Source organism: Athene cunicularia, assembly GCF_003259725.1.
Source record: "Athene cunicularia isolate RWA chromosome 6 unlocalized genomic scaffold, athCun1 chr6_part2, whole genome shotgun sequence".
NCBI lineage: Eukaryota > Metazoa > Chordata > Aves > Strigiformes > Strigidae > Athene > Athene cunicularia.
The window spans coordinates 5807107-5832296 of NW_020799106.1; the positions used below are offsets into that span (position 1 = coordinate 5807107).

The 25190-nt window shown below is 35.9% G+C and overlaps 1 protein-coding gene across 1 annotated transcript in view; it reads right to left on the reverse strand.

The window, feature by feature from the left end:
* Positions 1–25190, reverse strand: part of CTNNA3 (catenin alpha 3) — a 471555-nt gene that overhangs the window by 180447 nt on the left and 265918 nt on the right. The window contains exons 8-9 of the mRNA XM_026851990.1: positions 11895–11975; positions 6541–6693 (exon numbers count right to left, since the gene is read on the reverse strand). Coding sequence (XP_026707791.1) covers positions 6541–6693; positions 11895–11975 — 234 coding nt within the window. The remainder of the gene's footprint in view (positions 1–6540; positions 6694–11894; positions 11976–25190) is intronic.

Consider the following 25190-nt stretch of genomic DNA (forward strand, 5'->3'; position numbering starts at 1 on the left):
CTTTCTGGGCTGTGAGCACACATTGCTGGCTCACAGTCAGTTTTCCATCCACCAACACCCCCAAGTCCTTCTCCTTGGGGCTGCCCCCCACCCACTGCTCACCCAGCCTGGATTTGTGCTGGGGATTGCTCCGACCCATGGGCAGGACCTTGCTCTCGGCCTTGTTGAACTCCATGAGGTTTGCAGATCCCCCCTCTCCAGCCTGCCCAGGTCCCTCTGGATGGCCCATCCCTGCCCTCAGCGTGTGACCCCACCACACAGCTCGGTACCATCAGTGAACGTGCTGAGGGTGCCTCGATCCCACTGTCCATGCTGCTGACAAAGACTTTAAATGGCACGGGTCCCAATGCCGACCTCCAATGTTAAAATCGCTGCATTACAGTAAGAAATTCCAACTAATAACAAGTACTTTCTAACAGAAATGTATCTTTGGGGAATTTATTTTAGCCAAGGCTCACAGACAAAGATATATCTTCAGAATTTTAACCAAAATCTGGTTGCTTTTTCCATTCTGCAATATACCGTAGTTTTTCAGCGCCACAAAATTAATATTCAGACCTGGAAATATTTGATGCAGTATACGGACAATATAAGGCACTATAGTCTAGAGTAACCTCCATCTGAAGAAAGTTTAATGTGACCTTTGGTACTCAAGAAAATACTTCAGCTGCTGAGTGTCCTTTTCATACGTGGGAAGTGTTCAATATAATAGCCAAAGTGCACATTTTAATGTTTTTTTTTTCTTTTTACTGTGTAACTAGGACTATTTCACTTCACTAGGACTTCACTATCTGAAGATACTATTCACATTTACAACTAAGAGATTCTGTTTTGTACAGCTATTGTGCAGCTATAATAGCACAAAGATGTTAACCAAAGTAACATCCCAAGTGTATGCGCTTTTTAACAGAAGCTAGGGCCTCTAGGTTAAGAGCAGGGAGTAAATAAACTCAGGAGAGAGAAAACATAAGAAAACAAGGAAGACGATATTACCTGTAGTTGCTACAACCTCTGGAAATATCATTGCCCCAGATCTGAAGTGTTCTGTCTTTCCATTTCACTGATGTTTTGTACTTCATTGAATTTAGCTACATACTCCTGAACTGCATTATATCATTATGTCTTAAATAAATTTTTAACGGAAAGACTGTAACTTCTAAATGCTAATTCAGAAGAGAGGTATTTGTAAGAGATATTAATTCTCAAGCTGATTTACAAAGGTCACTGGCCTATGAGGATACTGTTTGTTTCTTAAATTACTTTATGAGCAGTGAGGCAGTGTAGTGGGCAATTTAGTTTAACTCAATTAACATTTCATATCCGAAGAGGAAAAAGTAGTATGTTCCTTCTCAGGACCTGTTGTTTCTATATGAGAAGTTTTAATTTTCAGATTAAAATAGAAAACACAGAAAATCTCTCTTGATATTTCAAGTAGCACTTCCAGTTTCCATATCAAATTAATTGTTGGAGAAACCTTTGTGAGAAGATGAACAAATTTGGGTTTGTAATGTCCAACTTGGTCTACTGTATTGATATACAATATCATATTACAATATCATAAAACAATATCATAACCTACTATTCAAACATCCTTGGATCTTTCAAAAACAGATGCAAGAAACGGACTGAAAAGCAGGATACACCTGATTAAAAACTGCTGTACAGAGCATAAGAAAATGCAACATAATACATGTCTCAAAACAGATCACCACTCATCTCTCAAGGTACAATTCATCTCAGCTCATTTCAGCTATCTAGAAATTAGACATTCAGACTAAACTAGTCTTTTAGTCAAAGGAGAGACAGGCACTTAATATAAGCAAGATAAATCTTCCTTGGGAAATCTTTATCTTGGGTTAAGAGTAAATGGGGTAAATAAGAAAAATCTTCCTTGGGAAATCTTTATCTTGGGTTAAGAATAAACACGGTAAATAAGGTTTCAAATTGAATAAAGACCAACACAATCAAATCTCAGAATAGCTACCTGACTTTTTCAACTTTGAAAAAAAGACAAAACAAGTGAAACAAAGTGATACTGGGGGAGGGGGGGTATTGTTAGTACATGCTTTAATTTGAGCAGACAAGTAAAATGCTTAAGCTGGAAATAACACAAATATCAATGGCTTGTTTTATTTAAAAATGGACGTATATCGTAATCCTGTAAAATCAAAATCATTGCATTATCTATCACCGTTGGACTTGCTGGATGCAATACTAAAATCAATTTTTATGTGAGTAGAGATCTGACTAAACACATACGCAAGTCTTTGTGGACCAGATTCAGAAATCTGTTCCGCAAATTTCTGCAATCCAGTGAAATACTATGGAAGGAAAATTAAACACCGATGGCTTTATCAATATGGCAACAGCAGCATCATTTACAACTGACAGAGTCATAGAATAACAGTGTGTATTAACATTTACAAAGGACATATTAGAGTAGGTAATAAAACTATGCTGATTCAAACTACGGCTCACTGATTATTTTGTGAATGCAATATCATCTCTTTATTACAGTATGTTGCCCTGTTTCCATCTTTAAATTGACATTATCAAATTAATCATTGGTACAACTCTAACACCATCACCCCGGCTCGACAGCGATGCTTTGAAGCCTCATAGGTTGCAACACATTCAGCTGAAACCATGCATCTGACGGGGTAGAGCTGAGACACTGCTTTTTAAAGAGGAGACTTACTGAAGTTGAACTCATGGCTGGATTCAGGAAAAGCTACTTTTTTTTTTTTTTAATTAAAAAATACCATTTCATTAGTTTGGAGAGAATTCAACTTCAGCAGACAGTACATACAGCTGATTTCACAGCACATATCTTCAAGTGCAAAAGTTACCCTTATATGATGAAAAGGAAATAGTTATAAAGCTTTCTTATGCCGTAAATATCTTTTAGGAGAGCAACGTTAAAATCAAGGAGAAATGGACAGGCCTGTTTCCGTACAAGGAGGCAACCAAAATGCCTTTGCTGAGGTTGAAAAAAAAAAAAAAAAGGTAGACAATTAATTGTGCTGTATATGCTGTACTGAGATGCAGGTGTGTAGATCCTAAGGGCCCTCCAAAAATCAGGGTGGCTGAGTAACCAGTAATTCTCAGCTGATACAGAGAGATTAACATCACTTTTTTTCAACCTCAAGAGCAAAACAGCAGGAAACTGGGAGAAAGCCACAAGCCAGAAATTTCCTTGTCCTTGTGGTCACAGGGTCTGCATTAACCTTTTATTAATTTTTGGTATGTGTCTTTTACCAAGTTATTCAGAGTAGTAAATAAAAGAACTAATGAAGATTTGCAAAAGGACCTCACAGTACTAGATGACTAGATGTTAAAACAGAAGATAAAATTCGATCTAGAGAAATGCAAAGTGGATTCATTTGGGGGGAAAAAAAATAAAATCCAGCATTACATATCTATGAAAGACCTCAGCAGACTCATACTAATCAGGAATAAGATTATGGGTTTATTATATAAACCTGTGAAAGTTTAGTCTTCAGCAGTCATCTGAGAAGAAACACTGCTAGGAATTAAATCGATGTGGAATGAAGTACCTTGAATAGCATGAACAGTTCTGTCCTGTCACCTCATGAGATGGAAGGTGCTGGAGAAGGTACGGAGAAGGTAGCAAGGTGATCCTTTTATGGCTTCCAAACAAGAAAAATTTAAAAAGACCAGAAATACTCAACTTGGAAAACAGACAATTCAAGGAGGATATGACAGAGGTCTGTGAGTGGCATGGAGAAGGAATGTAGGGACTAGTGCTCATTTTCTCTTCTGAGACAAGAATTCAGGGACAGCGAATGAAATGATCATATGGGGGTTTCACAGATACACAATGCATAGTCAAGCTGTGAAATTCTTTACGATGGGATGTTATGGATGTCAGGTGTTTACAATGGGCTCAGATCCAGACCTAGGGTGTTTTATATTCAGAAAAAAAAAAAAAAAAAAAAAAAAAAAAAAAGGAATGTAAATGGGTTTTTTCTTAGCTTTTGTTCCCCAAGACAAAAACTAGGGATTGCATCTGAGCTGGTTTTCATGTCTCAATGCTTACAAGCAGCTTCCTTATGTCCTGTGTTCCATAAAGGCTATTTACAGCTGACAGAAGAAAAAAGCCTGTTTTCTTCTGATAAATAAAGCATTTTGTATTTAATAATATGGGCAGTCTTGCCTGCACCATTGGCCTTTGCTGTATTATTTGGTGCTCACCACCCTCCCAACTCCTTGGATGTCACAAACACATGTAGATAGTAAAACTGCCTTCATAGCTATATTATAATTGCCTGATGCCGCATCTACCCCACCCGCTTGCCTTCTCTAGTGCAGTTACTATTGTATGACATTTTCTGCAACAATTTTTCTTAGTTGTTTAGTTTTTGAAATATTTTACCTTCAATTATTGTCTCTACTAGTATTGCATAGCCAGGTATGTGCCACCCATGATCTTGCACTTCAATATTTGACTTAAGTTATTCTCAGTTGCAGAGAACAAGCCCAGGTTTGCAATGGCATACATGACTAGCTTTCCAGATTTATATTTCATAACCTGAAAGTTGTAAGGGATTTGTTTGTTGGCTTTTATAACCGTGAAGGAAATAAATAACAACGAATGACTCTGAGGGCTATCCTGCAAACACACAAATTATAACTGTCATTTAAGAACCCTCTAATAAAATACAAAGATGTTTGACAACTTTTTCATAAACTCTGGAAATGTTGTACAGGGTTGGATCTTGAATTATCCTGTCACCTCAGCTCAAAATCTTACAGATGGCAGACAACACCATTTTGGGAAGCATATCCCTGGCAAAAGACTGGGCAGCTATTCCGAAGGGTCCAGGTGATATTTATACATTAGAAGTTTCACCAAGAAAAAGTAAATTCTCTGGTAAGTAAATGGATAATAATAGTAGCAAGAATTCAAAGCCAACTCATCTCTTTCGATCTGTCCTGTCCTTCTTTCAGAATCAGGCTCCTTGATTTTGGTAGCACTTTTAGCTGTACCCGATTTCTACGGAATATCCATCACCCACGGCACCATGCTCAGGTGGAAACCAAGGTCCATACATATCTGCTGCTTCTCAGTTTGTGTGTATTTCTGAAGTACGCGCACTTCTGAAAACTCAGGTTAGTAAGATCTAAGTTTGTCTATCTGTTATATTCCTTGACAAATTAATGCAACAGTGCAGCGCTCTACTACTGTCAATTTAAATATATATATATATATATATATATATATATTTTCTCATCTTAACAGGTTTTAGGCCACTAAACCCCAAAATATTCTACCAATTTACACCTCTAATGTATTTAAATACTACTCCATTGCATTGGTATTACACTTTCTACAAAACACATGCAAGAACACTTTTTCTTCAATGACGCTTTTAGAAATGACTTTCTATTAAAAATCAAATAAACCTGTTTATATGTACAAGGCCCCTTTGTAGTCACTTGTTCAGCTGTTAATATTTTTTCATTTTTGTTTTATGTCTGATAGGCTAGCAGTTGATGGATTCAGTACAACTACTATCTAATTAATTTGCTGGACGGTCTAGCAGTACAGTTTATCAAAAAGCCATCAGTCAAGCCCTTGGAGATACTGATAAGTGCATTAAACCAACATAAGCAACTTTTAAATAAGACACTTCAGTTCTAGTAGATAGCCAGAAGATAACTTCAATTTTCTTTTATGTTAATATTCAATAGCAGCATATGATGTAAGCACCAGTAAAGCAACAATTTGGAACAACTAATTCAACAGTAGGGATGGCACCGTGTACCATCTCTCTGAAAGCCAGTTGCTTAAAACATTTTAAAAGTATGTTTTCTTCACCATAGGCAGCATATTAAGTCCTGGTATAAATATAACTATGTCCACACACACTGTATATTTACACATACAGTAAGATCAGTCTGCCATGTAATAGAACTCCTTTTATACAGGAGTCGTGAGACTCATTCTTTTATCCCCTCACGTGATTTGTTTATTATTTACTAATAAAATAAAATAAAGTAAAACAAGCATATACACCAACATGCTTTCAGTCTGCTAGAGGGTTCATGGCTCTAAACTGTGTCAGAGCACCGTTTCATCTTCAGCATATCAAACTATAAACTTTCAAAGTGAGAAAGCTGGCAAACAACACTAATATGGGGTCTCACGTAGTTTGGGCAGTAGTACTCTGAACACTTTGAGCTAATCTGCCTTAGAATCACCCATTTGGTCCCCATGGAACCACCCCATGGAATATAATTTTGGAAAGGTTTACATTAATTTCTCAGATTAGAATTCACCATCGACTAACTTTTATGCACGGAGACACCGTATAAATGTCAATACCACAAAACCCACTATCCTACTGCATACCATTGTATAAAAAATGGAGTATGTTTACTATTACCCTAGGCCATTTATGTATTCTTTCCTGAAATGCCAGGCTTGTTTTACGATATCTGCTAGCAAAGGAAACATGCAGTGGCAAGTCACTTATACCATATATTCAAAAAAAGTGCAACTCTTGTCAAACATACCTCCACAAGCCTGCTGGTATGTTCTCGAAATATAGCAGCATATTCCTTTATTTCTTTATCTCTTCCATTTTTAGCAGCTTCAATTAGAACTAGAAGTGGAACAGTGGTATCTAAGAAGGAGTCTGAGATGTGATCTATAATGGCTTTACGGAGCTGAAAAAGAAAGCATTATGTTAATGTCTGCTAATTGGACTGTTTATTAAAATCTACTGTCATTACTGGCCATTAGTATTTTATAACATAAACACATACATAATCTGTTCCCACATTACTTGCAGGATTCTGTGGCTGAAACCTACGGCAGGTGCAATTTATCTATTACATGGAAAACTCTATTTAATTTTAGGGACAATTTTAATACACCACTACTTAAATATGCACGTTTGTATGTGCGTGTGAGTACAGATACATAAAATACTTAAACATGTACTAGTTCTTCTGAAATCAAGGGAGTCAAACAAATATTCATGTTCTTCAATAAACAGACTACTTAAATGATTCCACACATGAAAAATTACAGTTAGACCAATCCTAGTCTCAAAGTTCAGACACCACAGGAGAATGCTATTTCATAAAAAAAAAAAAAAAGTTTGTACTCACAAAATAGTCTACATCATGTTTTTATGATTGTAAAATTACCCAAATATTTTCTACCTTGTTGTAAAACCTAACAATACAGTTTAGTTAGCAAACCGGTAGACTTCATGGTAATTATATCAATGAGATTTCTGATTATGCCACCTGATAATAGATTAATAGAGCAAGAAGAACTTTAAATGAGTCTGAAGTTCAAATTTCTCTATTTAAATTAATTGTTCTTGACATTCTTAAATTATTAAAGACGTGTAATATTCTGCTACAAAGTACCTTTCTTAAATTAGGTTTCATGTAAGCTTATAACTGATCATTGGGACATTACTTCATTTTCCATGTTATAAACCTACACGTGGCAGTTGTTCATTTTAATCGTAGAACACTACAAGAAATATACCAATTGTAACAATGCATGTAATGCAACTAAATTATCAAGTTCATTGAATTTTCTATTGCAAAATAAAAAAATTTCCAATATATATATAAAAGATATTGACTGGAACAGAAAGGAACACAAAAGACTTTTAAGGTCTTACACACTGACAGGCTTGTCGCCAAAGGATGTGTTTTCACTTCACATTTTGCTCCAATGTATCTATATGAAAATTCAGTAGAAGTAAAAACTCCTACAACTAGAAAAATGCAAAAACCCACGATCTTTTTAATGTTGCTGTCCTTACAGGTAGGACAGTGAACATGCACAGCAGAAATAGTAGCAATCTGTTGATAATCAAGATTTGGATGTGAATTCTAACACTAGGGCTTTTGGATAGCCTCACCATCTAAAAGACAGCTCTCACTGATTCACCAGGCACATGGGGACAGACAAATCTTCCCAAAAAATACAGGTAAGTTTACGTTTGGAATGTCTTTTTTTTTGTCTTCTAACTTCCTGTAGATTATTGCATTAGGATATACTCTCTGCAAACTGTGGATTACTGCATTAGGATATACTGTCTGGATACTTTGTATGTTCTCAAAAGTAATTTACAAAGACAAATGCTATGGGGATTCCAATACAGAATTGGATTCTGACTATTATGTTCACATTCTCAGTTTTATTCAGGCTGGAATTAAAAAAAAAAAAAAAAAAGAAAAAAGAGGTAATAAAAAAAATTAAAAGCTTCTCTACTAGGAACAAAATACATTGAATCTCTGGTCCTGCCAAATCGCTTGTTAAAATTTCTGTGTTGGAAAAGTCCAACTGAAGAAAACAGACATACTTACCTCCCTAAAATGAAGTATGTGAATGTGACTTTGAGGAATCACAGTTTAAACATTAAGATTTAAATTTACAACAAGCAACAAAAATCTGTGGAACCATATCCATGGCCCATGATTTATTACCACCAGGAGAAATATTTTTGGGTTCTGTACAGGCCAGGTTGTAGGAGTTTCGCAGCCTTAATGTATTATTTGAGGGCGAGTGACTGCAATGACCTTAGTCACGTTTGTGGTGAGCTTGAGGCATCCAATTTTCAAAACAGCAGCCTAATTTTCTGTCTCATCATATTATTCTTTGCTGTAGCTTTTTATTGGTTTCTTTGGTTTAATTTATCTTTCACATATAAATTAACATTATTATTTTGTTTAAAAAATCCTCTATCAACAGTGAAAAAATCCTCTATTCAACAGTAAAACACATATTTAAAAAAAAAAAAAAAAAAAAAAAAAGCTGTGTCTTTGCTGAATGCAAACACGTTTGAAATTATGCTCCCGTTTCACCTATGCGAAGGAATACATGAAGCTGAGATTTTTAAAAGATGGCTTGTGTAGCATTAAAGAAAGAAGAAATACAATGTAGAACAAAGAAAGGGAAAAGGCGAAGAGGAATATCTGAAGCACTATCTATTTCTCTTCATCCTAACCATAACAATCATTTTTTCTATGACTCGGTAAGTCTGTTCTGACTCTGGTCACCTCTAGAGCAAAATGCTAAAATCTAAGTAGACATATAGGGAGACATATAAACAGACAAAAGAGCAGCACCACAGTGATAGCAGGCAATACTACATAATTAAAATTTTCATCATATTTTTAAGTGAAAGACACCATCAGAAGAGGGAAAACTGAGGGAGGATGATGTCTGACAAATTGTTTTATTTTTAAGTTGCAAGGTCTTATTCTTACCCTGCGAGCAGACTGTTACAGAAGTGGAAGCATGGAGAGTTTTTTGTTTTGATGTCGAAGAGCATTAAAAAATAACATAGAAACATGTTTTTTACAAGATATGGTGCATAAGGTTTTGGAAAACAAACAGTGGAGGGTAGAGCAGAAAATTGCAAAAGGTGTTTACAACACTATTAAACATCAGTATCCTGATGAGTACAAAAACCTGTGTTTGCGTCTCTATTTGCCTCTTGCCTCACAAGGCTGCAACTGCCAAAAGTCCTGGAAGAACTGAAGATTAATTATTGAAGGATCTCTCTTTCCTGTTTCGAAGGGATGCCAAGAAGGCAATCTCCTTTGTGTTCAGAAAGAGTATCCATGATGAAGCAGCACCACAGAAATATAAGAATATCATTGGGAATAACATTTATTAAAAACAAACAAAACTGCTGAACAACCAGAGGAGAAACATTTGTGCAGTCCGTTCACAGTACGCTAGGAAACAACTGGGAGGTAAGAACTGAGCATGATAAATTCTCAGAATTATAATTTAGAATGAATAGGAAATTCCTTCCTAAATATTCATACAGCTCTACTAGGCAGGGAAGCAGTGATTTAGGTAAAACTGCACACACAAAAATTACATACGTGCACATCTCTGGCACAGTACAAGTAAAAATCAAAATAGAATAGTTGAAATTCCCCACAAGTACAGGCCATGTTCCTGAGATGAATACAAATTATTTCAGTTGGAAAGCCAGAGGCTTTTACAACTTCCAGAATACACTGTTTTTGAGATAGTTCCTTTTCCTTCAAGTCTTGTCAGAGGCAAACCTTCCTTCACTTTACTTACTGTGGTTTACAAAGATGCTCCATAGGGGCTCACTCATGGCATAACCCACAATCAGGTGGTGACTGGGCCAGCACTCGTATGATGGTTTTGTTTATTGTGCACTACATTGAAGAGGTTTAAAAAAATACAACTTCATAAGGTTTCATATTCAACCCCAGTTTTGCAGAGGCAATCTCAGTAACTGACTGAAAGCAGAGTATATTGTGCACACCATAGCCCTGAACCCACAGCGAGTGCCGAATGTAATGCCAGCTATGGCACACAGTATTGGGGGGGGAAAAAAAAAAAAAAAAAAAAAAAAAAAAAGTATTCTAAAAGCTGTAAGAGTAGACCAAATGCCAATTATCATGTTTCTAGTAAAAGTGCTGGGAGACAGAATAATGAATGTTCATAAGTGAAAGCAAGTAAGACTCCGCTGCAGTATCTGCAGGCACAGGACTCACAATTCCCTACTTCCCAGATCAGGAATGAGACATGCAGTTAGCCCTCTTCCTAAAACAACAATTCACACGTATGAACACGGAACTGGAGGAAGTAAATGAAATATTTCTCATAAATACCTTCCAGTGGAAAATGTCAAGAGTTACTCTGGTTAAAGAAAACGACTTGTTCTAGACTGACTATAAATTGCGCATGATGACATTCAGCCTGAGCATTTTCCAAAGGCTTATACAAACACACACACGGACTTAGTTAACAAATTTTAAACAGAGTCAGTAAACTGTTACTGACTAGTTAATGAGTTAATTAACTCATGGAAGTGTAGGACACAGTAGGAGTTCCTAGACACACCGAGCTTGTGATACAAGTTGTCGGGTGTCTGAACTGAACATATTTTTGATGGAATGTGAGCAGAAATTGTTTAGCTAGTTAGTTGTAAACACTGTATTTATATTAGATTCATCTCATCTTTTAAGGCTTCTCCTGGCTGATTATGAGAGACAGGAAGGAATTTATTTGTCATCGTGAAGCATAAGCTGGCTTGTAAGACTGTACACGAAGTTGGGAGGGAAAATCTTCCACCAGAGAGTTGACAAATAGCCACAGCCAAGAGACAGGCTGGAAGCAGCGTGTGCTCCTGTCCCGTGTAGCCATAAATTTCCATATGGTTGGTTGGGGCAGGCTGGCTGAAGGAACTACTGGCTTTCTAGCTCTCTTTTCTAAACTGGCATGTTATATACTTTAAACGTAATTTGCGATTTATCTCAAAGATGTTCCTTGCAGAGAAAGAATGTGAACAGCTGATGTCTACTGCTCGCCTTCTGCAGTACACTGAAGTGGGTTTTAGTCCATGTCTTACATTAGTTTGAGGATACTGGGACACAAAATGGGTGGGTGGACTGTGGACCACATATTCCAAGGACCCTTCTCTGTTGTGTGAGTTCTCACAACAGTAAAGAACTAGACACAGTGGCCCAGTGGTCCCTTCAAGGTTCCAGCAACTGATAATAATTCAAGCTTATTTAAAATAAAACAAATCTTGATTTCCAAAGTATGTTACTGATACATTTCTATAGCAAATACATCTTTAGACATGTACACATCCAGGGGTTTCCCTGTGTACATACATATATTCAGCAGTACCATTTGGCAGGGTTTGTTGGGGTTTTTTTCCCCAGCGTTTTGAAAATTTGTACATATCTATACTGTGGAATAGTGTCGCTATCTTCAGTATTTTTTTAATATAGAAGGAATCTTTAGTTTCCAAATGCAACGCTACAAAACCTGAAAATAGCAAATTGGAAAAGTGTCCTTCAAGCCTCCTTTTTCTACCTTTTCAGTTCCCCTGGTTGCTTACCTGTCTGCGGAGGTCTCTCGTCTTTTTGCACATACTATCTATTGCAACGTTCAAGGCATTACTTCTCTCTTTCTTGTCAGTCTGTAATAAATATGACAGAAAACACAACAATGGTTATTTGTGACCTCTTAGCAAGCATGTTCTTTGTGTCCTCAGTTCATCAGAGCATTTGGTAAATCATACATGCATAAGGATATTTTTTAATTGTAATATGTTTCAGGAGCCAGTACCACAATATTCACAGAATGCCAATTTCTGATGCTAAGCATAATCTGCTGAAACAAAACATATGATTTATTAGCAGTATATAGGAACAAAATTAAACACTTTTTATCTTCTGACTTGCTGTAATACTCTTTTTATAGTCCAGGGTTACTTATGGAACAACATTAATATAATTATTGGTGCCAATCCATTATCACCATATTCACATGAAAAATTACGTCATCTCTCTACAAGCAAGTTATAAATTTAGATGCCCACAATGCAGTTCAGTAGTGCTTTAGTCTGCAGCATTCATTATTTTACTCCTATAAAACAGAATGGCTGAGTTCAAAAATGTCCAAGATGTTGCAGTGCAAACGCCGTCAATAAAAATGGACAATTTCTTCATTTAACGGCGCATTCATTCTCAGCATCAACAGAAGATCGAGCTCTTGAGATGTTGGAGAGGTCTTAAGAAAATCGGTTGTATACTTACAAAAAATCTTAACTTTTGATTTCTATCTAAGCAAAGTGCTTATATCATGATTAGCTATTTGGAGTATTGTTAACACTTTTACAGTACTGCCCAGCAGTTTTTCTATAAAATATTACTGTAGTAGCTCTGTATCTATTAGCTGTTTCAAATAATTTTTTTTTTCCATGTTAGTACATGAAAGTACATAAGCTATATGAAAATCCAAAATGTCTGTTGAATTGTTTCTCTAAAGCAGTCGTTCATTAGTCACTACCTCTGACTGCCCTGGCCCAAAGGAAAAAACCACCAACAGTGAAAGTGTCTTTACACCAAGTCTTAAGTCAGTACACATTACATTTCCAGGGAAAGGACCAGATTCTCATACATGTTTAAAAAAAAAAGGTGTTGTGTGACCATAATATATGGGCTTCAGTTATAGAACACTAGGAAGTCTATATTATGAACTTGACTGTCTCATTTTGTAAATCATACTAAAATAAATACTAGTAAAAATAAATGTAGTATTATCTTGGTAGGCACCTAGGTGTCTAACCTTGTTATATACAATACATCATACTTCAGTCAGTTATTTTCTTGCTAAAAAAAAAATAAAATCCATGAACAGAGCAATATGCTTAATATTAAATCAAAGACTAGAGGCGATCAGGAGAGAACTTTTACCTTAAAAATGAATCTGTAATGCAATAGATGCCTTGAAATAATTAGTACATTCTCTGTCAACTGAAATGAACAATTACTTTAAAAAACTGAGCTTATATATATACAGGGTGACTTCAAACTTTTCCTACCACTTTCCATTTCTGAAATTGCTTACAGTCTTCACAGGGAACAGATGATCAAACACGGGTCTGAACTTCACCTTGAAACCTTCAAGGAATCCCTAAAGGTAGGTACTAACCTTCTATTCCATGGTAATGTGACCATTTCTCATGGCAATGCTTGCATAAGAACCAAAGTAAATAATGACTCTTCTACTATGTTTCTCAAGTTATTGTCAGCCTTGACAACAAAATTGATCCTTTTTAAACTGCTAAGTAAACAGGACCAGTAAAAGCATTGTGGATACAATTCAGCTTATGCCTATGCATTTTCAGATGACAAAGATGCAGTTCCACACTGGTACATCCTTTAAAAGCTTTATATTTAGGAACCTATTTTTCTAAGACGACAGAATAAACGTAAAATATTAGGGTTTTTTTTAAAGTTCTCCAGTAACTGTAACTTATAATATTAATAATACAACTGGCTCTAATCAAACCTAGATCTTTGAGGCAGCTAATATGAAATTATCTCACTTGGGGAGTGGAATAAAAATATTGAACAGTGAACAAGGAAAAAAAATACTTTATTTGCAAATTCTTAACATAATTGTCAATAGTGCATGTCAAGAAAGCAAACCTAACTATAATTGAAGTTATTTTTCACCTTGTGTTTTCCCCAAGAACTAAATACACCTTAAAATATAGCTTCAGACTGCAGAATGTGGGCAGGCCCAGAACATGGGTAACCTCGAGCTGCCGACTCTCTTCCTTAAAGAAATTCAAAACTCAAAAAAAACACATTACTGTTTGGATAAATCCTTCTTACAAAGATTTAAGTATTTCAAAACTGTATATATCCTGTTAAAATCAGGAATTCACCTGACTGTAAAGTCTACTGTGGGAGTAGTCCTAAACATCAAAGCCCTTGCATTGTGTTGTCCAACCTCTGTAAGGTGTTGTCCGTTGGTCCCAAGTACCTTCAAAAGCTGAGTTACTCCTTTAATTTATATTTGTCCGCAGACTCCCATCTCAAATACGTGACAGTAACAGCTCAAGATCTACACTAGATGATTAGACTTTTTAATAACTGAAAAATACTAATATAATATTTTAAAAGTGTATATTAAAACAATGGCTTAATGAAAATAAACATGATCTGCACGTCTCTACACTAGACAGAGATGTTTCACTCTCTGTCTTCACACATACAGCTACCATGTCTGTATTTGCAATACTCTGCATCTGCTTGTCAATTAACATTCTTCTCATGACTGCTGTACTTAAAACCAAACAAGTCTATCCTGAAATAGTTCATTCTTGTACAGGGTGACGGGATTAAGAAAAGGGCTAGGAAAATTATGCACATTATTCTAGGCTCTGGATTTCAAAAATCGTGCAGTTGAGCTCACTCCTTTCTCTGTTTTTCTGCACTCAGCTACAGTTTTATTCTGTAAAACATATGTAATAATGGCTATATGTCTCCCTTGTGAAGATACTACAAGCAATATCCATCTCCTATTTCAATGCATTTTTAACATATAAAACTTTTTACAAACATTAAGTCACATTGTTATTAATACTCCGCTAAGTGAAAACAAGTATTTTTAATTAAGACGACATAGCCTCAAGACAGATGCTGAGTATCACCAATAATACAGGCCTATCTATTTCACACACTGGCAAACCACATTAGTTGAATGACTCAAAACCACATGTGCAGAAAACCTCTTCTGTCAGATTTTCATTTAAAGCAATGCATATCTAGGGGCAGATTCTCAGCTGAAACAAATCACCATATCTCCACTGGTTTTAATGGACTTAATTTATATCAGCAGGAGATCATGACCTTCACAAGCGTTACAGATCCTTCTGCACTCCAAGGTATACGGATGCAAACAAATATGTTTGCATTAGCTACCCAACCCTGCAGGACTCAGGAACGTGTCTCCAGTGGAGTCTTTGGTGGGCACACTTCCAAGGTGCTCCTAATTTTTACCTAATAGTTCCACTGTCTCTCCTATCTGAAAACTAATCAGTAGATTATAAAAATAATTTGGGCAAAACTACATAAGAGATCATCTAAACTCTCCAGACACTGAGGATAATAGATAAGGGCTAAACTTATAAAAAATTATATAAAAATAAATTATATTTATAAATTATATAAAAATTATATAAAAAGAATATATAAAAGGATACAATCAGCCACAGGTATTAAAAGAGTAAATACTATTAGTATTCATTATGGGAATCAAAGAACATGCCCCCCCCTTTAGCTATAATCAAGAGCTCAGTTACAACACAAAATTGAAGTACTCTCATTAGCAGGACTAAAATAAACAAGATCTGCCCAAGTGAAACGGAGTCAGTTTATTTGGGTATGTACTGGAGATAAAGTATTCTTCAAGGCTGCACTCCTTGAGGTCCCCATATAGTCATCAGAGAAAGTAATTACTTCTTCATCAGCTCTGAAGGTCCTGAGCCTCTACTCGCTATAGAGGGTGGTGAGAGACACCTAGTTTGCTAAGTCGAAGTTTTGTCTTGTGAACAGTCCCCTAAAATACATTTAAAAACCCACAAACTTTTAAAAGTAAATTGTAACAGGCCTTCGTGAAGTACCCTGGATATTTTGGACATATCCACCTGAAGCCAGTGTCAAGATTTCATATATAAAGTCATTGTTTTTCAAAAGTAGCCCTACATGTTCAAGAACACCTCTGTAGACTCTAGCTTTTCAACACTGTGCAGTAAAAGGGAGAAACATTAATTTATTACGTCCATGGTGAGATCAGATGTCTTTTGAATTCCATAATACATAACATCTAGAGTCTTAGCTATAAACTTAAAAACTATTTTACTTTAGTCCTAAAGGATTCCTTCAAATATTTGTATGGCAACAAAACAGCCAGGAGATTAGTCAGGAGGTTCCATCCGTGCCAGTATGCAGGGCCCCCAGATACAACAGCTGAATTAGAGTCTGGACTGCAAAGAGCAGAAGCAGTCAGGATCTATCTGCCTTCCCTGTGCAGGAAAAGTGATGTTGGAGTAGTGAATACAAAATGCAGAGCTTGAGCCTCACGGAATTTTTAAGAACTGTCCTCCTCAGCCAAATTGTCTGTAAAGGAATAAAATATATGCAGGTACTGGGCAGTATAAGGTTGTAAACAGACTACATCAATATAAGCCTTGTTATATCCCACACGTCTGTGTGTGCCATTGACTGCAGAAACTACAAAGCAGTAAGTAATTTATCTTGATAGGCATCCTGGCTTTTTTTCCTTAAACACCACTATAAATAGTTATTTGCAAACACACAAAATGGCTTAAGATTCAGGGCATTCCTGATATTTGAGGGTATTCACATATAAGTTCATGTTGCATTCCTGGGCTTGCATATTGGTTTAAAAAAACAGAAGTTAAAACAAAGCAATAATACTTCACTGGAATGCTTTAAACTATATATATGATTAAAAACCCACACCTTTATAATCTTAATCCATATTGTACTCAAAGGGTCCCCTGAAAATAGATTTCCATATTTAAAGGCCTATAGTAGCTGTACCATGACTCTGTGATAAACATCTTTTGATTTAGTTCAACGTATCCAAGGACAATTTTATTTTTAAAAAGACTAGCACATTTATTGAAATCGTTCTCTATGGAAATATTAAAAAAAAATGTCAAGCTAAAAGGTAAACACCAATCAATACTATGATTAGTTAATAAATGTGAGAGCTCTAATTAAATAACTGATCATTTCAGGCTATGTGTTGACTGACAGTAATCCTATATTCAATAATTATAGGGTAGTGTATATTCTACCTTAATAAAAATAACAACACCTCACCCAACCTAAATCAAACACACAAGGTTACAGTCCCTGTAGAGTCTGTTGTTATAATTTAGTATTAAACATTCACCATTTAACAGTTTTTGGTATATGGTGCTTATAAATGTTTTCTCTTTTGAATTATAAAGCCGTTTTGATTTCTAGGCAAAATCCTGAGAGCGATGAAAAAAAAAAAAAAAAAGTTGTATAAAAAGCAATTTCATATTTTTTTTGTGTGCGTTGAAACAATGCTGCTATTGCTTGGGAAAATTCCAGGCATGGATTTGTTGTACAGAGACAAAAATAAGATTTTTTTTTTCTTTTTTTTTTTTTAACATACTCAGCTCATAGAAACCCCGCTCTTTCAAATCCTGTCATGTAATTTAACAAAGTAAAAACAACAGCAATCATCTGTCTCAAAACAAGCCCCAAACCATAAGCCTTTCTAAGGGAAGATCCAGTGCAATCCTGTTGCGGTCTTCATTTATATTAAAATATATCAACTAAAAGAGAAGGGCCAAGAGGTTTGTCAACTTGATTACAGTCGTTTGCTTCTGCCAAAATTAGTTAACATAGTGCTTCAGCCATCCATAAGTAAATAAAAGTGATTTCACTGCTTAGGTTCTTTGCTGGGAGGAGGCAAGCGACTTGTCACCTCGTAGGTCACACAAAGAGTGAAGAAATCCAAGAGTGCTTGGCTATGAAACACCTGGGGGAAGTGCCAAGTCCGGAGCAGCCACACCACAGGAATGATAACGGGGCCCCAGAAACATCCCGATGATGGGAACAGCGTAACGCAGCACGGAAGGCCCAGAACAGCGGTGTTTCCATAAACTCTGTCTTCTCGACAGTTCTTGCCAAAGCGAGGCCTCGAGACAGCCATTTCCGTAGGGATAACCTGCCTCTCGGACGTCTCATGAGGAACAAGTAACTAGAACCACATCATCTAAATCTTTCTCCAGCCAGTGGCTCTTACTCTAGTCAATCTGCTTGCCACCAGGCTCCTGGGGGGAATCTCCTCCCTGACGCTTCCCCCTGCACGGCCCCTGGGCGCTGCAGAACCTGCCCTGCACTGCAACAGAAACTGCTCTGGGTTTAGGCCCCCCAGAGACCCTTTTTCTTGGGGCAACATAGGCATACGATTACCAGAACATGAAAATCAAGCCTCAAGCGTCTGGTTATCACCCCAAGATTTGGGTTTTGTGCCCAAATGTATCTGGCTTCCTTGTTCAATATCAAGAAAAGATCTCTCAAGCTTGCTTTCTTACTGCCTTCTTGTCCCAGAACTACAGTTCCCAGCACTGCAGGAGCAAAACCTGTTGTAACCGAAAGGCGAAATCAAAGAAATCAAAATGCTCTTAAGAATCTCTTCGTACTCGTACCAACTTGTGTATCACTAGGCCTTAGGAATACTTGACCCTTACATGCAGAATTAATGGAAACAATATTTTGGGCTCCAAATTTTTAACTTGCTCCTCAAAGCACAACTTCTAAGTAACAAAACAAGATCTCTTGTTGAGGTCATATGCCTAGTTAAATAAACCAAAACTATGGTCTAGTCCAAAGCTATAGATGTCAATGGACAAGTTTGTGTCAGAACTGAACACAAAAGGAAGCCAACTCTTTACAATTCTAGTTTTCAAGTATGTCTCATTCTTTTAAACAAACTTTTTTTAAAGACCTCTTGTTCTCCATCCTGGAAATGGATAGGAATAGCCTTTTGAGTGCAAATAACCTCATTGAAACAATCAGACTATCTAGATGTATGAACAATTATGTGCACATTTCCTTTTTTTTTTTTTTTTTTTCCCCCATAAATCGTTAAGCATTCACAGCAGTGCCACCTTGTTAACTACTGCCTGAGAAATCTCTTAAATGAACATTTTATAAGTTATTCAAGGAATCCTCTGACAAGACAGTAAAGGCAGAACTTGACATTTCTGACATTTAAAAAAAAATAAAAATTCCTTTGAAAAGGCAAAAGCTCCCAACCTTTTTCATACAGCATTTCAAAGCATATTTTTACTGTATATCAAATTCCTACAAAAGAAAATTAAATTACAAGTATATTTATTACTTTGTTAATATAGGAAGCACAAAGAATGTTTAACTCATGAGTCTTTTAAGTAAAAAAATCACTATTTTTACACAGTAACACGGATTCCCTACTCTAATAAACCAAGACTAGTGTGCGTTTTTTAAAGGCACCTGACTCAAGAAAACCTATTTCTGAGAAAAAATAGTAAGTATTTTTAAAAAGAGGGTGGGGGAGGAAAAAGCCAAGGAAAAACAAAAACAACAAACAAACAAAAAAAAAAAAAAAAAAAAAAAAAAAAAAAAAAAAAAAAAAAAAAACCAAAAAAACAAAAAAAACAACCACCAACCAAGAGGGGCATAGAAAATCATATGCAACTGAGCAAATAAGGAATCTTTCATGTGGAACTGTTTCTCATTATAGATTTTTTTTTCCTCAACAGCTTCACTATGAGATTGTCTTTTTTTTTTCCTCTTCAAGCCATCCCAGACAGTTCCCCATGGATCTAATGCTGTGAGATGTGAAGTACCTCATAAGAAATGAATTACCTCAACATCTATCGATATCAATTGGAGTACCGAAGGCTCTCCTCACTCTGTGAATTACCCTTTCTCAATCAATATGCAGGAAAAGTCTTGAATTTAAAGCCTCTCAGTATAACTCTCTTTTAGCATTCAATTACATCTAGTTCATAATACTGCAAACCAAATTTAACTCTAAATAAGCATGCATAAAATAGCCTTAAAAAAAATAGAATTAATAATCCTTTAATTTAAAAAAAAAAAAAAAAAAAAAAAAAAAAAGTGGAAATTTTCAGATCCTAAGTAATCCTGAACTGTCAGAAAGAATTATGTTGCTGGAATATGCATAATATTGCATGTTCTAATCTACTCTCTGAAACATTAATTTCAAGCAACTGAAATTGGGGTGGTTAGCCAGGGCATCTCAAAGGAGAGAGCAGCACTCGTGGTTTCTGGTAAGAGAATAACAATCTTAAATTCTCTTGAAAACAACTATGAGCAAGCCAAAGAAGGGAAGGAGGAATCTATGCTGTTTTCTATTTTGACTGTTTCTTTCTGATATATACGGCAAATATCTCATTATATCAGTTTTTCTCTTACTTTTTCACACTGGCAATATTAGAAAAATTCGCATGATTCCGAGCTGATCCTAAAAAAAATAAAATAAAAAAAAAAGCGCCATGTTTTTCTACTACTTATTTGGGGAAAAGAGTCACAGGAAGTGAATGTGTCATAACTGGTCTGTTGCAAAGCAAATATGATGATCACTTCTAATGTAAAATCAGAAGCCATGGGTATTTCAGATTTGAAAAATGACAGTCTTTACATTTGATAGAGAAATCATAAAGGCCAGTGGTACTTTATTTTGGTTTGTATCTCAACTTCAAAAGTACTGGAAAATCACAGGGATTAAAAATAGTTAAATTTCTTTTAATCAGATGTTACTGCCATTCAGTGATGATGCAGGAAGGGAAGCAAACATAACTAGAAATAGAGCAATATCCATACTATCAAACTGACAACAAGAACCATACTTAAGGTTAATCTGCTTTTTACTAAGAAGCAATTTTCTAAATTCCTAGTAGACAAGATTTTAATTGAATATCCATCTACCATTCACCAAAGTGTTCCGGCAGTTTTACAGAAGGAATATAGGAAATTAGTTGGAGAAAAACTCATCCAACAGCGGCAGCATAAACTTTGCTATGATGAACTATCGTATAAATTGCTTGGAGATTATGTGCTGTTATGAGAAGGAGGAAGGGGATAGAGGGTGAAGAAAATTCAAAATAAAATATAGTAGAGTTTCTGAGACAGTCCTTCTCATCCAGATTGTTTAAAGGTCTTAGCTGCACTCTAAATCAAAAAGTTATGGTCTTAAACAGAAATCATAAACAGGGAAAAATGTCCAGCACTAAGCTACTCGAATTCTTCCATACCTAGGGATAGACTGAGTTAATACAAGTTCTAAAGTGGTATTTCTGCAGCAAAGCACACCCTGCATTTTTCAAGACAACAAATACAATCTTACTGTGCCTTTAGATGGAGTATTTTAATGCACTATGTACTACATAAATAGATTCCAATAAACTTGAGTAGTGTAACAGCATTCAAATCACTCAGTATTTTTTATATATATATATATATATATATATATATATATATATATACACACACACAAAGTTTTAAAATATATATATATAGTGATTACAGATATATTTCTGAGAAAAACCTCCAACTTTTTCAGGTTCTCAGAGCCACTCCATACCATCCAATAACATCACACTTTCTCCTTATACTCCCATTATATCAAAGAGTAACATGAAGAAATAAGGAAGGTAGAACAGTACAACTAAGAAGGTAATTTCTTTTTTTCCTTTATGAAGTTTTCTGTGTTGACATATTTATTCTTCTGAGATAACCCCTATGATCCTATTCATGATCAGTTGTGGAACGGACATGCCATGATATTTCTTTTCATGGAAAACCAGCACACTCTTGTATCGCCATGGATGGGTAATGAAGATCGATTTCCCCGATTCTATTGATCTGAGATTTCAGTTATGCACATGTCCATAAACAAAGGAAATTCCACTTGTAATTATTGTTAAAAAGCATTTAGTTTCACTTGCACACAACTCATACTCTATAACATTTCTGGGGAATGAAGGAAGCTGTTTGAGACAAACATGGGTGGAACCATGACAGAACTTGATGTACAGACAGAAACTTCATGAAAATAGTAACTTGTCAAAGACTTCAGCCCTAAACCAGGCAAAGTTTGGTCATTTAAGCTAACACGCATATTATGGATTTGGGTTTGATCGTAACCATACTTTTAAATAAAAGTTAATGGCTGAAACCCCAAACAGACAAAAACTGTTAATTGCATGTAATTATATTTTACATGTATTAGTTAATCCCCTTCTTATCCAGAGCAATTCATTTAACACCATACTGTGATGCAATATGTGAATCCAGGAGACTAGAAGTCACTTAATGTGCAATGAATGAAAATCCAGTTTTTAGGGAGAATAAGACAAGTGGTTTAAAAATTTAGCTCTCAAATTTACAAATATTACAGCTAAACACTCATCAGCATCCTGGACATACGAGATTGTATGAAATCTTTTATACATGTCTTGTCTATAGAGATGACTACAAGATAAGAGGTAGCAACATAAGAAGTTTTGGGGATTGTCAGAGCAAATAGCTGATGCAATCACTTCACCAGGTGAATTTCGTACTATCAGTCACTCCCAAATAAAACATACCATTATTTATAGCAACATAATGAAACTACTCAAAGATGTTATTCTCCGAAGCTCATGACTAAATGTTTTTCATACTCAAATGTTATTTAAAAAAAAATAAAATCACTATTGTTAACTAGAGAAAATCTATTCTACTTCAGATGGTTTCTGCTGTTAGCACTTAGGGGGGAAAGAACGTGAAAGAGATTGATAAAAGAGCACCTGAATGATCCTTTTACAGTGACGACTGCCAAGAAAGAGGACATTGCATGGCCATTTATTTAGCAGATTGATCTGGACAGTGAGAAACCGGAGCATTACTGTGGCTGTTGGATTAAACTCTCAGTACAGGTTTAAAGATCCTGTGTTTCTATGCTACATGAGAGGGGAAAAAAAAAAAGCAATTTGTTAAATGTAGCAGCTAACAAACAGAGCAAGTGAGGCTGTATGTGATGGCATGCAGGGAAGACAACTGAAAATTACAGTCTCCTACAGGGCAGAGATCTGCAGAATCCTGCTTAAGATCAAGAAAGTCAGCTATTCAGGGCATATTCCTCTGCAGTTCTATGCAGAAATTCTCTATGTTTTCCCCCTATTTATTTTTACACAGAAAAAAAATAAACAAATATACCTCTGGAAAAATTCAAACTCAGCATGCAACATTTTTAACATTCTAATGAAGTGATCATGCTTTATGTTGAAAGTTCTTCTTCAGGACTTTTAGTTTAAACTTTGTAGAGCATTTCTGTCTAAATTAAGATTTCCAATTTTCATATTGCATTTTTTTTACCATTTACATTCCTAATTAGACAAAGAATTAGTGTACTATAAATTAACCTCCATTCGCATACAATTGTCATCAGCTCTATGAAAGATTATAGCGAAAAAGGAAAGGAAATGAAAGTATCTAATTAGAACAGAATCAGTAGAAAAGTAACTGGGAATTATGTCAGGTAAAGCTAGGAGAAGAAAAAATATTCATTAAAGGTTTGAGAGAGATGTGTGTAAGTTAAAATCCTGTGCCGATGCGTTACTAATTGTACAGAGTAAGCTTTTAACTGACAGGCAGCAGTGAAGATCAAGTGAAAGGTAATGAAAAGTCCTTGATATTAGCAGAAAGCTCAAGGACTACTAATACACAGAAGAAAAGATACAGGAAGCATTGTGACATGGCTAGAGAAGGCAAGAGTCATGCAGACTCATGAAGTTCAGAGGTCAAGAGGAATATACCCTGTAGAGGTATAGACTATTGATTTTAAGAGTAGTCTTCATGCTTTTAGAGAGCCACACATAATGAAGCAATGGGTAACATAAATGCTCTGTAAAAGAGAAATCAATGGTTGCAATCTGGTGACAGCATTTTGTAATGACACCGGTTATCTCAGTTGAAGTAGAACCAGGCAAGCTGTCTGAACACCCAGCAACATGAGCTAGTTTCATGGACTGTCTCTGCTGACTGTACATATCGTATCAGAAGCAAAAAAAAAAAAAAAAAAAAACCCAAACTAACAGATTCAAATGAGGGTCTTAGTGGAGGATAACATATTTTAAAAGTATGCTACTTATGTCTTCTCAAGAGACCAGGAAAAATTACAAACCCAGGGTCTAGCAAAGGCTGTGTTGAAGGTGGGCAAGCATTCAGTTGAAGACACTGGACCCACTTGGCATGCCTCTACCGGCACAATATCAGAGATATGGTGGTAAACTGCCACCACGCAGTAGGAAAAAAACTGAGAAAAGGAGCTTATAAAATAAAATTTTAAAATCAGAGAAATAGAATAAAGTGAGTTTTTTCATAAATGCAACAATATCACAGAGCTCAAAGAACATTTATTCCTCTAAGATTTATGTTCATTCCTTCACTTTCAATGAAATAAATGAAATAACATGGATGAAATCTAATGATAAACCTCCTCTTTCTATAAATGTGTGTTACTGAATTATACATGAAGTTTAAAGAATGTTGAAAATACACAAAGCCAGGTTAAGTAGGATAAATGTAAATATTGTTCAGTTTGCAATGTACATGTAAATTCAGACAGATGCATTTATATTAAAGAAATATTCAGGTTGGTTTATAACGACCTGTTACCAGGGTCTTAGAAGATACGCTGTCTGCTCGTGTGGTCCAAAAGTACACCACTACATAAGATTTGAAACTTTTCTTCATAATATCTACAGAGCATTTTCTCTCGGACCCCCCTCACTGCTCCTCAAGATAGTGTACGTAGGTCTGAGTAACCGCCACGGGTTCAGTTAACTCTCGACCGCGTGACTGGCACGTAAAGGAGAATAAGAAAAGACAGGTGGAAGTCAAGTGTCCACACAGATTGCAAACTTCAAGGAACCGCTTATTGGCAAGGAAGTTGTCTTAATTTTTTGCAAGTCCTTGTGTATATTCTAACAGGTGCAGTCAGTTACCACTTTCATTTATTAGTTGGCAGATAGTTTTGAAGTTCCTCATGCAATTCCTCCTTGTAGCACCACCACGCCAAAAGCCACATCATCTCCCAATTCTACAAAGATGCTGCAGCATTTAATAACAGTGATGATGGAGATCCAGGTGGCAACACAGCAGCCATCTAGAGTTCAACCTCAGCCCAGCCACAGAAGTTTTTGAGGACTCTGTGGCTCTGATGATTGTAGGATGGCTTTGTAGGACTTTGTGCTCGGATGAGTGTAGGATGGCACCTTTTA